At 37.3% G+C, this 16,256-nt stretch overlaps 1 protein-coding gene across 13 annotated transcripts in view; it reads left to right on the top strand.

Moving 5' to 3' along the window:
- SYNE1 (spectrin repeat containing nuclear envelope protein 1) overlaps positions 1–16,256 on the top strand; it is a 294,687-nt gene that overhangs the window by 163,355 nt on the left and 115,076 nt on the right. For all 13 annotated transcript variants that reach the window (XM_063390127.1, XM_063390128.1, XM_063390126.1 and 10 more), the window contains exons 72-83: positions 51–197; positions 1,285–1,410; positions 2,898–3,074; positions 4,757–5,022; positions 5,830–7,990; positions 8,167–8,504; positions 9,154–9,298; positions 10,282–10,500; positions 11,365–11,627; positions 13,182–13,347; positions 13,587–13,742; positions 13,941–14,093. In XM_063390127.1, coding sequence (XP_063246197.1) covers positions 51–197; positions 1,285–1,410; positions 2,898–3,074; positions 4,757–5,022; positions 5,830–7,990; positions 8,167–8,504; positions 9,154–9,298; positions 10,282–10,500; positions 11,365–11,627; positions 13,182–13,347; positions 13,587–13,742; positions 13,941–14,093 — 4,317 coding nt within the window. The remainder of the gene's footprint in view (positions 1–50; positions 198–1,284; positions 1,411–2,897; positions 3,075–4,756; positions 5,023–5,829; positions 7,991–8,166; positions 8,505–9,153; positions 9,299–10,281; positions 10,501–11,364; positions 11,628–13,181; positions 13,348–13,586; positions 13,743–13,940; positions 14,094–16,256) is intronic.

Raw genomic sequence — 16,256 nt, 5'->3', positions numbered from 1 at the left:
ACAATGGCGGTATTTGAAAATGTGATAAATTGACAAAATGTTTTGTTTAGGTGTACCAGACTTTGGAACATGAGCTCCAGAAGCATGTTAATCATCAGGATACTCTCCAACAGTGCCAGACTTGGCTGTCTACAGTGCAGTCAGAGCTAAAGCCAACTACTTGGACATCTTTCAGCCTGGCAGATGCAGTTAAACAGGTAAAAGTTTAGCACTTGAAAAAGCTCAGTTATTCTTAACAAGGTGAGTTCAGATAGAGATTTAAATTTCTTTTATGGTTAGATATTTTCTAGCCTTCTCAGAAAGCTGTGTAGCCTCAATGTTCGTTCCCAACCCCAAAAGGAATGCTTGGAATGCAATTTAACTGTAGGTGAAAAATCAAAGAGAGCTTTTGCTAGCTCTGCTTAATGCTCAGAAACATGTTACTTGAAAAATGTTGGCTGGTAAGATAAATCTGCTCAGATACTCCACAGATGTGTTTAGCAGATATAGATGTTGAGCATAGACGTGTTTAGCAGAGGGGTTGTGTATTTCTGCTTGTCCAATTGCCCATCTGTCTGCTACATTCCTTATGAGACCTGTTTTCATATTACCATGGTTACAGGCAATTAAAACAATTTTTCAGTCTAAGAGCATAGAACTGCCCGTAGCCTGCATTGACCATTAAGAATTCTTTCATTGCCTCTTGATTATTATTCTCAGTGACAATGTGCTTTACATTGGATTTGTAACTTTGGTTTTAAATTGAACTGGTATGGTGCTAAAAATGCTGGAGTTCAGAGTTGTTTCATCCATCATCTTAATTAATAGAGACCTTGAAATACTGGAGATGGCAGAAATCCTACAAGGGCAGGGCAAGCAGGGTGTGACACAGTGAGACTAGCACCCAAGTGCCACTAAGCTGAATTTCTCATGATCTGTTGGACACTGGAAAATTTTATAGCTGTAGGAACAGGACATGTTGATAATACCAGAAAGCTCTGGTTCCCATTCACATTGGGAAAGTCTGTCCCCTTGTTGAGACTGTCGGTTTCTATCCAAGAAATAAGCCAGCTAATCCATATATCTCTAAATGTTTTGGTAATTGGATAATAATCAAGTTTTTAAGGCTTATTCCTTTCCATAATTATAACATAGCAACCTTACCTAAAAAAAGAATGTATTTCTACATTTAATTTCATGGAAAAAATAAGAAGATAAAGCAAAAAAACTAAAACGTATGATTGTAATAAGACAAGATATTATTTCCACAGTGTCAGGGTTTGTTTTTGCATTGTCTTCCCTCAGGTTAAACATTTCCGAGCTCTGCAGGAGCAGGCCAATACATACCTGGATCTTCTGTGCTCTATGTGTGATCTGTCAGATGCCACAGTGAAGAGTGCAGCAGCAGATATTCAACAAACAAAACAAACGGTACAAGATAACCACGACAACCCACTTCTAATCCTATTTAGAGCTTTAATTGCCTTGATCTGTTCCCTTTTAAAAAGGTCATATTGGGTAATCATTTAAAGAAAAGTCATCTTACTTTCATCTTAAGTATTACTTTAGAGATAGTGAAATAGTTTTCCCTTTCTGCTTCTTCTTGTTTTTTAATTATTAAATCCATATGTTGCCATCCTGGTACTAATAAAAAGACACACAACTAAGGTTGGTAAAGGTAACCTAGGCAATGTTACAAGATTGGTCTAAAGCCACAGAAATAAGATTCTGTGGAATAAAACTTGATTCAACTTATGTTTTCAAAAAAACCAATTCAGTCTAATCTTCTCTGTATTTTATAAAATCTGAGACATATTTTATTGTTAGAATTTATTCAACAATAGACTGATGCTCATATTGGCCTTTATTAATAGATTAATAATATAATAAACATCATAACAATAAAATTATGGTGGTTCAGTTCATGAATCGAAGTGCATCTATTTCAAGCATATTAATTTATAGAAGTGTTCCTCAATTTTAAGTTTTCAAGTCACTTAATGCTTACATTTAAAATAGAACCATAAACTTAAGTTATTGGAAAAGAAGAATTATGAGCATTCCTCTTGTTGTAAACGTGAAAAATTTGGTCTCTCTTACACAGACACACAACCAAAGTTTTGAAACTACTTCTAACAAGAGTAAAAATCTAATACATACAGTAACAGTATTCCATACTAGAGAAGTGAATTGTACAAATCCAAATAACCCATAAAAATACGGCAGTCCAAAAACTGAATAGCTGAAAAACAACCCAAACATCAGAGTAAGATTCTCCTTTGACATACAAGGCAGTGAAACGTTTTTAAGAAATCACAGATGGTATAGTGCCAGGATATACTAAGCTGGTTGAGTGTCTAAATCTTAAAGGCACCCGACCGCTGTATTTAGAGCAAAAGCAGCTGTGTCACTATTGGTGTAAGAGGATTGATGGGCTCAGATCTGGTAAGCATTCTTCTTATTGGCATTTTAGAATAGGCAAAAAGGCAAAATAACTGGGCTATTTATTTTAATTCCAAATTAAATGGAAGTGTTTAGTTGAAACTTTTATGTAGTGTATACTCTAACAGTATTCTTGGCATGCAGTAGACTAAATTATACAATTAATTTAAGCTTTAACAGAAGACAGAGAACACTGAAATGCAAACACTCATGAACTTACTTGCTTCTCTCAAGGATGAATGATAATTAATTTCTTTGTTGTTGTTGTTTCTACCCAAATTTCCTTTGATAGGTTCAATTTCTGGGACATTTGAAGGTTAAGACTCTTTTTGTGGATAATATTAGCCCGTTCAGAATCTGGTGCAGAAATTGCTTTAGTACAGTGTTGTGCTCAGAGGAAGAATTGTATTAATCCTCTGTTTTGCAAAAACAATGCATTAAAGCATTCCTACTCCTTTTCATTTCTTTTCCTCTAGATTGAGCAACAGATAATGCACTCACAGTATTTGTCTCAAGGTTGGGAAGAGATCAAACAGTTGAAGGCTGAGCTCTGGATATATTTCCAGGATGCAGATCAACAACTACAGAATTTAAAAAGGAGACGGGCAGAGTTGGAGCTAAATATTGCCCAGAATATGGTTCTGCAGGTAAAGGTAAGGAAACTTTGGCTTAATAACAGAAGGTAAAGGAAGAAGTTCATCCTGGGGCTGATATTATTTTAAGATTTATATTATATGCACATACTGCATACACTTGCTAATATGCTCTAAGCAGGAGCAGAGAAAGTAAAGATTAATTCCTTGTTGATGCTGCAGGGTGATTCAGAGAGCAGAAATACTTCAGTATTTTTCTTTGTTTTTTTAACAGCAGACAATTTGCACCCTACTGATCTGATTTGTCTTTGCTTTGAGAGTGGAGTAAATGCTGATCACAGTGGACCTGAAGATAAGATTTGCAAACTGTGCTTGCTAAATTCTTTGATTTCTATACATCTAAATAGTTTAGAATTATTTCAAAATTAGTCAACAAAACTATTTGATGTTGCTGATCTCCAAGGAGAGAAATGACAGAAACACAATTCAATTCATGAGACAAGTGCCTTCATATTTTCTCTCATTCATTCCAGAAGAGAGACATTTTATGACCATTCTGTACACATCATAACCAGTAACTTAACAAAAAGATATTTCTTTAATAAATGATTAGATATGTGGGGTTTGCATTTTTGGTCTAGGCTTTTTTTATATTCTTTTTCTGATGTGCCAAGAGTTAGGTGAAAAGTAAACAGCACTTCCTCTCCATGCCTGTTCTACTCACACTTTGGAACAAAGTCAAAGCCTTTGAAGATGCCTCAGCACAATCTGGACTGACAGCTGTTATACCAGCTATCATTAGAATCCAGGAAGAGGAAGGAGTCTCTATTTCTTCACTCTTTCAGTCAGTAACTTTGGATTATAATGAAAGGGAGACACCCGCTGTACTGTTAGATGTGGCACAAGGTGTGTTTTTTCTAATTGTTTGCCCCAGTAAAGGAAGATGCCTAGCTCCATTTGAAGCCGTCATGAGGAGGAATGAGGCAGAGCTGGAGATGGATGTGCTTGTTTAGTTATAGTTACTGTAACTAGAATTTAGGAAAAGATTATATTTACCTTAGTGTGTAAGGGCTGCAAAATATTTGTTTAGTTTCAGTTGTCTATATATTGTGTATTCTTCTCTTTGGGATCTCTCTGACTTCTTTTTTGGTAGGACGTGTATGCAGATGAACTCTTAGTTACAAGTTATTAGCTCAGATAGCAATCATACCTAGGTAATCCATGGTTTTGTTTCAATAATGACAGTGGTAATGGTTGCTGTTACAGAAGTAGGAACAATACAGAGTGTGGATATGGAGGCTCACTGACTCATGGACTCTGCTTCCTATTTTTAGTCACTAATGAGAAAGGGAAAAAAATAAGCTAGTAATAGTACTGGTGAAATGAATTATTCTTGTGAGATTCAAGGCTACCTTGAATGTATGTGTATGGTGGGAGCTGTGCTACTCCAGAAGCCTGGACAACAGGATGTGACTTGATCACGAATTCTGTTTATCACTGGCACTTGAAAACTCCTCTGGTTTGCTCTAGCATCCATTATTAATTTGTCTCCACATGAGAAGATGGGGAGGAGGGTTTGGAGAGGAGTGAAAACACTTCTTCAATTTTACATCTGCAGAGCATTTGCCTGGGCTGATAATTAGTCCACATACAATTTATTTATTTCAGAGCTTTTATTTAAATTCCATTTTATAATTTTGAATGCATGTTATTATATTGGGTTTTACTTGTATCTTTTTCAGGAATTCAGTCAGAAGTTGCAGTCTAAGCAGTCAGCTCTCACCTCTGTGACTGAGAAGATGAACAAACTAACCCAAGGACAGGAATCACCTGAACACAAGGAAATAGGAGAACTGAGCAACCAGTGGCTGGACCTCTGCCTTCAGGCACATAGTTTGCTCATGCAGAGGGAGGAGGATCTGCAGAGGACAAAGGATTACCATGATCGCATGAATGTTGTTGAAGTTTTCCTGGAAAAGCTCACAAAAGAGTGGGACAACCTGGCTAGGTAAAAAAGGAGTTGCATTCACAAAGCAAACCATGTATATATACTGAGAGAGCTGTTTACAGAATGCCCCTAAGTGGGAGCCACTAAAAAGCCCTTTTTGCATACTTAATTAAAAGCACACCTCCCTTATTAATTATGAGGCAGTTAATAATTTCTATTGAGATAAAGAGAGTTTGAGAGGCCAGATCTTCAGTGTTTGTCTTTAAGGCAATTACTGATCCCATCTCAGGGTATAGCATTTCCTGATATTTTGAGAATGTTGACTATTTATTTCATTTGAACTCTTTCATTTGTGGTGGTTCATGAATTCATGGTTCATTCACTGGTTCATTTTTATTGTGATATTGTGTTATGTCTATTAGACTATTATATTAAAGCTTAGTGACTACTTCTAAATATTTACAGCTGCTTTGCATAGGATAAGCACACCAGCTGTGGGTAAATCTGTGAGTGTATTGCTGCTCCTGTTCACTATCATGGAACAAGATTCACTTCAACCTCAATACTTGCTGTTGTTCATATGTGCAATATGGTGCATATGTGCATACGCTGTGGTCTGTATTCTTGTAAATGTGTATGGTCAGCCTGATGACCATAGAGCAGATGAAAGGGAAACTAATAAATTTGTAAAGGTGTTAAATTAGTGCTCAAGGCTGCTACCTTCAAGTGAATCTGAAAACTGTAGGTCTTTATATCATATTGATTTCAGTATGCAGTGGGCTTATAATTAATCCTGACCTCTCATAAAAGCCTGCACTGAAATAGGATCTAATAACTCCTTTTTGTCCTGTCCTTTTTTGGTAACAGATCTGATGCTGAAAGTACAAATGTGCACCTTGAAGCTTTGCAAAAACTGGCAATTGCACTACAGGAAAAGAGATTTGCTCTGGAGGATTTGAAAGATCAGAAGCAGAAGATGATAGAACATTTAAATCTTGATGACAAAGAATTAGTAAAGGAGCAATTCAGTCATTTTGAACAGCGCTGGACTCAGCTGGAGGACCTTGTCAAACGGAAAATTCAAATTTCTGTTTCAACCTTAGAAGAGCTCAGCTTGGTGCATTCCAGATTTCAGGAACTAATGGAATGGGCAGAGGAACAGCAGCCTAGTGTCTCAGAGGCTCTTAAACAGAGCCCTCCTCCAGATATGGCTCAGAGTCTTCTCATGGACCATCTCACCATTTGCAGTGAGCTTGAAGCCAAACAGCTTGTTCTGAAGATGCTTGTGAAGGATGCTGACAGGGTGATGACCAACCTAGGGCTCAATGAAAGGCAAGAACTGCAGAAAACAGTGTCTGATGCACAGCACCACGTGGCTTGTCTCAGCGATCTGGTTGGCCAGAGGAGAAAACACCTGAATAAAGCCCTGTCTGAAAAAACACAGTTTCTCATGGCAGTCTTTCAGGCTACAAACCAAATTCACCAGCATGAGAAGAAGGTGATGTTTCCAGAACATATTTGTCTCTTGCCAGAAGATGTGAATAAACAGATCAGGTCTTGTAAGAATACCCAGGCTAATCTGAAGGCCTATCAAAATGAGGTCACAGGGCTGTGGGCTCAAGGACGGGATTTAATGAAAGAAGCAACAAATCAAGAAAAGAGTGAGGTGTTAGGTAAACTGCAAGAACTACAGAATGTGTATGACACTGTTTTACAAAAGTGTAACCAGAGATTGTTAGAACTGGAGAAAAATCTTGTTTCCAGGAAATATTTCAAAGAAGATTTGGATAAAGCTTGCCATTGGCTAAAACAAGCTGATATTGTCACATTCCCAGAAGTCAATGTAATGAATTCTAACACTGAGTTATACAGCCAGTTGGCAAAATATCAACAGATTCTTGAGCAATCTCCAGAATATGAAAATCTGCTGCTTACACTGCAAAGGGATGGCCAAGAAGTCCTACCATCGCTTAATGAAGTGGATCATTCTTATCTAGATGAAAAACTTAATAGTCTCCCTCAGCAATTCAATATTGTCACTGCTCTGGCAAAAGAAAAATTATATAAGGTTCAGGAAGCAATTTATGCCAGAAAAGAGTATGCCTCTTTGATTGAGTTGACAAGTAAAGCCCTGACCGAGCTAGAAGACCAGTTTATTAACACGGACAAAGCTCCAGCTGCTGTTTCAGCCAAAGAAGCTGTGTCACTCCAGCAAGCCTACAGAGATCTCTTAGGTGAAGCCATGAGCCTTGGTGCAGCAGTGGATGAACTGAACCAGAAGAAGGAGGCTTTTCGAAGCACTGGCCAGCCCTGGCAGCCAGATGAGATGTTAAAACTTGCCACACTGTATCACAGGTTGAAGAGGCAAATAGAACAGAAAATCAACCTGTTGGAAGACACAATAGAAGCATGCCAGGAGCACGAGAAGATGTGTATGCAGTTTGAGGCACAGCTAGAGACAGTGAAAAAGGAGCAGGTTAAGGTGAATGAAGAAACTCTCCCAATAGAAGAAAAGTTGAAAATATACCATTCTCTGGTGGGCAGCTTGCAAGACTCGGGAAGTCTTCTGAAGAGAATAACTGAACATCTAGAAGCCCTTTCTCCTCAGGTTGACTCATCTGCATATGAGACATCAAATCACCAGGTTCAGGCTTGGCAAGAGAAGCTGAAGTCTTTGCATTCTGCCATTGTTGACACGGTGATGGATTGTGAGAACAGACTTGTGCAGAGCATTGACTTCAAGACAGAAATCTGCCGCTCACTCGACTGGTTGAGGTGGGTGAAAACAGAACTTAATGGAACATTAAGTTTGGACCTCAAACTGCAGAACATCCAAGAGGAAATCCGAAAGGTTCAGATATATCAGGAAGAAGTGCAGTCAAGCCTCAGAATAATGAATGCACTGAGCAATAAAGAGAAAGAGCGCTATATGAAGGCAAAGGAGCTGATACCTGCTGACCTGGAGAACACTCTTGCTGAGCTGGCAGAACTGGATGGTGAGGTTCAAGAAGCTATACACGTGAGACAGGTGAGTCCACCCAAACCATCATGAGTTTCTCAGTCACAAAGCTGAAAAAGATGGCTCTGTGGCTTGATCTTTACAATCATCACAAAATGACTCATTTTAGTAATCCTACAGTCTGGGTTTTTTAAATTACACAGGCTACTGTGATTTTATGTTTGTCACTCTCCCTTTTGTTTCAGGCTACCTTGAATAAAGTATATAGCCTGTGCCAAAGGTACTACCAAGTGATGCAGATAGCAAATGACTGGCTGGAAGATGCTCAGGAATTTCTACAGTTAGCAAGAAATGGTCTAGATGTTGAGAACTCTGAGGAGAATCTAAGGAACCATGTTGAATTTTTCAGCACGGAAAGTCAGTTTAATGACCATTTGAAAGTGTTACAAGGCCTTGTATCTGAGATAGAGCCCTTTTTACAAGCCACAGCAAGCAAACAGCTGGTGCAGAATGTAGCAGCATTGGAGGAAAAGGCCAAAGGGACAGAGCAAGAAGCCAAAACCCAGCAAGAGCAGTTACAAAGGTATATTCTTTCTTTTTTTTTTTCTTCTTCCTTCATTTTAAGATCACCTTGTAGGTAATGAACAAAAAAATCAGAACATTAATTGAAGTTTTTTAATATTCATGCTACTTTTGAGAGAAGTGGATATTGGGGATTCAGAGCTCTTGGATTCTGCCTTCTTTTCTGTCCTTGACTGACTAGTTGTGTGATTGTAAAGAAGCTTTGGTAGAATTATATTGAGCTTGGAACAGCACAGAGAAGAAGAGTAGGGAACTATTGTTCTATATTTCACCTGACGCATGCAGATGAAATGAAACTGAAGCAGACATTTTGAACTAAAAGGAAATACCTTTCTACAAGCATAACTATGTTTCTTATTATTCCTGAATGTTCTGAATTCCATAAGTTTGGGTAGGTTTAAACCACAACATAAGTGGTTTAAGGCAGTCTCTGAGGAAAAGTCAAATACGGGCTATTTCTGTGTGGCATAGCTGAGAATCAGCAGCATATGCTTCTATGTAGGCTGTTTCCAATAATCTTTATTTTCCTGGAAAATACTGTGTAACAGCAAAACTAAGCAATTGCACTGGAAACTAGGTGCAATAATATTTCTGATTTTCAAATGTTTTTATATACCGTTAAGTTATTCTTGGAACTGTAATTGTTTCAGGTGTGCTTCTGAGTGGCAGGAGTACCAGACATCAAGGCAGAAGGTGATTGAAGTGATGAATGACGCTGAGAAAAAATTATCTGAATTCTCAGTAGCTAAAGCTGCTTCTTCTCATGAAGCAGAACAGAAGTTGCTAACACATAAGGTAAGTTACTGATAGTTGCATGAAATCTTTCTCTTTCAAATGAAAATGAATGTATAATATGTAGGTCCTTACTTGTGGTAACGTGAATTTGAGTTTTTAGATCTTTACCTGTAGCACTTAACTGTGTCATAACCCACCAAGACATGTTTAGTGCTGTGCAAAGCACACGTTTTATTTGTGGGGTAACTGATACAGATATCTTTAATCACTTTTCAGCTTGTTGTCTCTCTATGTGCCTATGACTATAGAAAAAAGCAGAGAGTCAGTAGGTTCCTAGAAAAAGGTGTGCATCTGTAAGCCCCAAAATTACATACCCTTCAAGCAACTCAGATCAATAGAAACATCCATCTACTTTTGATCATGGAACAGTTTTATGAGGATAGGACGAGTTGGAGTTTAATATTAACCCTTGTTCAGTCTAAAAGCAAGAAATATAGCTTAAAAAAACTCACTTGTGTTTAAGGTACTTGTCAATTGCCCTAAAATAGGCAGTCAGTGACACTTCAGACATGCTGGCAATTGTGTCTTGTGAAATCAAGAGTCTCCCTCAAGTGTAATGTCATGTCCGCCCAGATTCATGAGTGTCCTCAAATCCTTGGGCATTTAAAATGTTGTTACAGGTAAACAGGACATAAATGTACACCTAGACACCTGAATTGCTTCTTTCATTTTTAGACTGTTTAAAAGTCAGTCTTTGCTATGAGAAGGATCCTGAATGTTTATTTTCATCCCTTTTGAGGGGCTAGCAGGAAAAAGATGATTATGCCAGATTCCTGTTGCTTCCAGAAGCTTGCATTTTGCATCAAGCAGCTGTAGCTAATATACTGCCTTTGAGAAATAAAGTGAGACCTAGCCACCTCACTCAAAATACAATACCTCCTCCTCATCTGCAGTGGATGGGGGTGGTTCACCTACCTGCGTGTTGAATACTAATGAGTTGTCTTGTGGAAAAAGGAAAACAGTGCTTATTTTTGGTTTTTCAGACTCTCGTGTCCATAGTGAATTCTTTCCATGAGAAAATCACAGCCCTAGAAGAAAAGGCTTTGCAGCTGGAAAGAATCAGTAATGATGCCAGTAAGGCATCTATAAGTAGATCCACAACAACAGTTTGGCAGCGCTGGACACGGCTCCGGAATGTAGCCCAGGAACAAGAGAAAATTTTGGAAGATGCAGTGCAGGAATGGAAGGGTTTTAATGATAAGGTAAATCCTAGCCTTGGTAAATCCTTCCTTGTACATAGGTTTTCACTCTTTATGGTGAATGATAGAATTATCCTTATTAATCATCTTGCAGTAGAGAAAACTGGTAGCAGGAGGAACTGATATTTTTTCCTCAGATCAGAAAAACACAGCTATGAAAGATCCAGGTTTAGAATCGTTGCCTCCCAAGTTTTGACTGTTCTTCTCTATGCATACATATATAGTACATGAGTTGTTTTGATTTCTGGTGGCTCTTGAGATTCTTCTCCTCTCTTTCCTTTTCTCAGATGTTCTGTTGTAGATTATGTTAACCTCTTTTTTCTTTCTTCTTCTCTTTTCTCTTTCTTCTCTCTTTTTGTGTCTCTTTCTTTTCTCTGTTTTCTCTTTTTTTTCCCTGAAGAATAGGAAGTTACTCCTTTTAAGCATAAGCAGTGATGATAGTGCCTATCACTGATCATTGATCATATGTCTCTTTTTTTCCCCTTATATCCTACCTGACTCTTTTTATCTGTCATTGTCCATTATTTATGCCCAGACAGCAAGTTCTTTAGGAATGAGGATAATCATTTTGTTAAATTCATGACTTGTGCCAAATATGGATGTGCCCCAGGGTGGAGCTCTAGTTCCTATGGCAATCAATATAATAAATGCTAAAGATTATAAGACACCCATAACTGAAAAAAAATACCCCTTAGCAAGTCCTAATCCCCTGTGAAGAGCAATGGATCTGGCACAGTAGAGCACAAGTCCTGTACCACAACAGTTTTACAGAATCTAAATGTACAGCACTTCTAGCACCTTTCGGTGTCAGTTGTACTAGCTTCCTTTGTAATTTTATTGTTGACAAGACTGCATCTCTTTCCATAGATTCAGAAGGCCACCTTAGCTATAGATCAGCTACAAGGCCGCTTACCAGAAAGCTCAGTGGAAAAGGCATCCAAGACAGAGCTCCTGGAACTCCTGGATTACCACAGCAGTTTCTTGCTCGAGGTGGACCACCAGCTGTCATCTTTGGGCCTGCTCAAACAGCATGCTGCTAGCATGCTTCAGGATGTGGAAGTAAAGCCTCCATCTCAGAAGGAACTACCAGTTATGCAAGAAATCAAAGCAATGCAAGATCGATGCCACAAGTAAGGAAATGTCTTAAAAGATTCACCAAAAAAATGGTACCTTGCAACTCATTATTAAGAGCATATGTATCATTTTTATGTCATTAACAATTAACATGCCTAAATAAATATTAGCTATTATTTTTTAAATAAGCATCAGTTTTAATTTAAAATTACTTTTAATTAATTTCAAAATAACCTTTTTGCCATTATTTTTTATTTCCATCAGAAAGAGTATACCTTTTAGAATATGTATTTCTTGCCTTGCATAATAAAACTAACTTCCATAAAAGCTACAGAGACTGCATTAAAGTTATAACTGATTTTAAACACTTCCATTGCTTCTCACATTAACAGTGATTGTTTATCTTTTTGTATCTTCTTTTGATTAGTTTATCACTTTGTTTCCCTTGTTTGAAGCACTTAGGTACCAAAAGTAGGTCCTCTATGCCATTTACAGGGGAATGTAGAGCATATGCAAACAAAACACAACTTTTCACCTTGAGGCTATATAAATGTTTATCTAAATCTAAAACATCTCCCTGTCATGTAGAAAACAGGAAGTTTTATGTTCAGTTTTAAGGCATATATCTACCTCATAGCTGCACTAAGGTACATTTGAGTGGGATCTCCATGGTGGGAAGACAAAGAGAGACAAATGAAAAATGACAAAACTCTAAACCTTGCACCAACCAACACCTTTGACCAAGCCTGGTCAAAGTTTATTGTGTGTATGTATAAATAATTAGAATATAATAGCAATCCCTGTGGAAAATGTATAGATGTAAGTAATTTTACAATTTCATTAAAAATTAAAACCTACTTAAAATTAGTTTCTAAGATATAGGGTCTGCGATGACCTCCTGCTCATGTAAATAAGGCATGATTCATTTGTGCAAGGTGATGCAAACAGGGATGAACTATGGGAATATCAAAGATCTATGTTACATGTATAAGAGCTAAAAGTAGTCCAACAGAACTTCCACAGAGGTGTCATTTTTTACAGGAGATCCAAGTTCCTGAGGAAAGTGCAGAAATTCTGTCTGAGTGCAAATGTGGAAATAGGCCATGTTCAGATGCTTGATCCATAACTTATCCATCTGCCAATGCAAATCACATCAATAGGAGTGGCGGTTTTTTACATTCTAGTTATCAATACCAGAGGAGGTTAAGTCTAAGGCTCTCTAATTAGTGTAGAGAAATAAACAATAATAAACAATAAACAGTTTTTCTGACCTATTTTAGAAGTTTTTTTGGAATGACAATGAATAATCCTAATTCATGCCATGCAATTCCCTCTTTTCTCTACTGACAGTGAGGGCAGTCTGTGGTGGTGAGCTCAGATGTAGGGATCTCTATTGTATACATTTGCACTTTTTCAAAAGAATTGTATGATTCATGTCCAAACATATAAAACCCAAGAATGGACATGTAAAACTTGATTTATTCAAAATTATTTCTCTGGATGTGGTGCTCCTAATCATTATCTTTATTATTCAGTATTTTTTGACAAAGCTGTGTTTTTAGACATCGCTTAATTCTTCACAAATAGTTACTGTTTCTTTCTTTCTGAAGTATGCAACAGAAAGTTAAAAAAGGCATGAAGGTGGTGAAACAAGAGCTGAAGGAGCGTGAGGAGGTTGAAGCAGAGATTAATATTGTGAAGTCATGGATCCAGGAAACAAAAGAATATTTATTAAGCCCTGATGCAGAAGTGGACATTCAACTTCAGGAGCTGCAGGTATACCAAATTTGTCAACTTCCAAATCACAATATTTATCTTCATTTTAATCTGCTAGTGAATGTTAATAGTTTCAAACCCACAACAAATTCAAATTAGACAATATTAATGAATTTTTTAGTAGCCCACTAGACAAATTCATAAAGCATGAATTAGATGATGGACTGTGATATTTTATTTTAAAGGTATTTGAGATATATTCTCATTGTTATTAACAATACTGTTTTTTCTGTCATTAGTCTCTCTTTGGTGAAGTTACTACTCATCGTCAGGCTGTTGAAAAACTGGCTGAACAACAACAGAATAAATACTTGGGACTTTATACCATTTTGCCTTCTGAACTCTCTCTTCATTTAGCAGAAGTTGGACTGGCCCTTGTAACTGTACAGGATCAGGTAAAGTGCAGTAGATAAGTGTGTAACAGATCTACAGCCCTTCTTCAAGCTTTATAGCTTGGTATCCTGCTGTGGCCAAACCGTGACAACACGGAATAGTTTTATTACCTTCATCATTTGAATTAAAGTTAAATGAAGTTAATTTCCTTTAAGGAGGGGTGATTTCTGATTATTGAATTTAATTCTTATTATTGACAGATTCAAACCAAAGAAAGAGAAACTCAGCAAATAAAAACATTGAATCAAGAGTTTGAACAGAAAATTCAAGGGATAGCAAATGAGCTAAATACCATTCTTTCCAAACTGAAAAAGAAAACAAATGATATAGCACAAGCTAAACTTGAACAAAAGGTAAGACAAGGCTTTCCTTATGTGGTTATGCTATAAATTTTTCTGAAATGAGACACTCACTTCATACCAAAGTGGTGTTTGTGAAGACTTGCAGGACACAGATTTTTAATGTAGTTCAAGAGAATTATACAAAAATAAGAGTTGACTGATGAGATTTAAAAAACAATATTCTTTGAAAACTGGCCCACACAGGTAACAGAATTTGGAGGAAGCAGCTGAGTGTTACAGTCAGATGGACAAAGTTTCACAGTTCCTTTTAAATAAGTATGACTCAAATCTGGGAAAACCCGAGGAACCTTCAAACTGCTCCTTGTTCAGTCTGTACTGAAAAGATCATTCTTTATGATAAATAGATTAATAGAATTTTACTTGTAGCCCATCTCACATCATTTGGCTCAACAATGAGGTAAAGTACTACTCATGCAATTAAGAGTAGTGCAAAGGACTCTTGGTTTTTTTTGAAGGTTTGCTTAATCTTACATATGTGCCACACTCAGAAAAAATCATCTGTACTGAAGTGTAATGACCAAATCAGGATTGTCATATGTGAGTAATGGATTTTGGAGAGAGGAGAGATGGAAAAGGGGTTGGCTTAGGGTTTGGGTTTGGGTTTTTTTTGTTGTTGGTTTGTTATTTTAACTAGTCAAAGATAAACTTGGCTGGATTACTGTCTGGAATTAAGCAAAGCATAGGAAATAGGAGAAGATTTAGCTTGACTGGTATGTCATAAATTACCTGTTTATTTTCATGAGATGCTTGAGATGTTCCAAAATGCTGTTTGCTTTGCAAGTGTCACTGAACTATATCCCTGATGCACCTCCTTGATTTCAGTAAGAAAGCAGAAAGCCAGTGAAATCTGCTTTCTTATGTTGCATAAATGAAAACTCTCTGTCACAGGAGATGTAGTAATGTTTCAACTGCTTTGATGTCAGCATTTAGCTGATACTCTTGAGACTGGGTTGGCTTTGGTTGCAGCAGTAGATATTTTTATATTAACTTTGAAAAAGATTGTGAAAAAATAAAATAAAAATCTGCTTTAAATCCATGTGACTCAAGTCAAATGGATCCTTCCTTCACAAACAGCATATAAATTCTGCATAATATCTGTAGTAAATATGTTTATTTATGCTTGCTGTAATATGTGTGTCTTTGTATTTTGATGAGCAGTTTAACATCTGTCTTTGTGTCTACATGTAGAAAGTTATGTCTCCAAGTTTGTGGAATAATACTGATTTATCATAACAGTTGATCCTAACTTGCACTCCGAGGGTGTCTGCCAGGACAGCCCTAACCTGGAGAGCTTGAAGTAACTTCTTGAAGCACCTGTAGCAGGGTTCTGAATTATTGCAGTTTAAATTTGTAGGAAAAAGTGGAGAGACGCTGGAGTGCTTGTTCAAGCAGTGAGACAAGAGGCCATGGGCAGAAACTGATGCACAGGAAGTTCCAGCTGAACATGAGGACTTACTTTTTACTGTGCAGTGTCTGTGCACTGGAAGAGGTTGTCCAGAGAGGGTCTCCCACTGGAGATATTCGAGAACCATCTGGACACACTCCTGTGCCATGTGCCTTAGGGTGACCCTGTTTGAGCAGGGAGGTTGGACCAGATGACCCACTGTGGTCCCTTCCACCAACCTAACCTGTAATATGATTCTGTGACTTATTTATGTTACAAAAACAATTAATTTGTAATACCTTGAATATAATAAACAAATACAAAAATAACCAGTAGCCTCTTCAAGATCATGCTATGAAAATGCAAATTTCAAATTAAAATTAAAGTTTTCTTAATCCATTAATGAGTAACTACATTTTAATGAGTTTATAAACCTATATTTTAAGACAGCAATAAAACAAAATCTTTTTCCAATAAATAAAAATCCTTGTCATGGCAGTCTTCGCTGACAATTTGTTTCAGAAACAAACACAGAAAGATGTCTGAGAACAGTTAATGTCACACTGAAGTGGCTCAGTCTTTGGCTATGGCAGGGAAAACGGTTTTCCATTTCAGCCAGGAAGTCAGAGGAGAAAGAGTAATGGCACATGCTTAAGACATGACCAAACATCCTGCTGTTCTGCTTTCCTGCTTAAAAATGGAAAAAACTGTGGAGACTCTGGACAGGGTATAAAAGTTGCAAGTTGGACTAGAAATAATCAACCATAAAG

The sequence above is a fragment of the Prinia subflava genome, chromosome 2, assembly GCF_021018805.1.
Source record: "Prinia subflava isolate CZ2003 ecotype Zambia chromosome 2, Cam_Psub_1.2, whole genome shotgun sequence".
NCBI classification, from domain to species: Eukaryota; Metazoa; Chordata; class Aves; order Passeriformes; family Cisticolidae; genus Prinia; species Prinia subflava.
The sequence above is the reverse complement of the archived record's forward strand: the minus strand, read 5'-3'. Positions and strand labels throughout refer to the sequence as shown.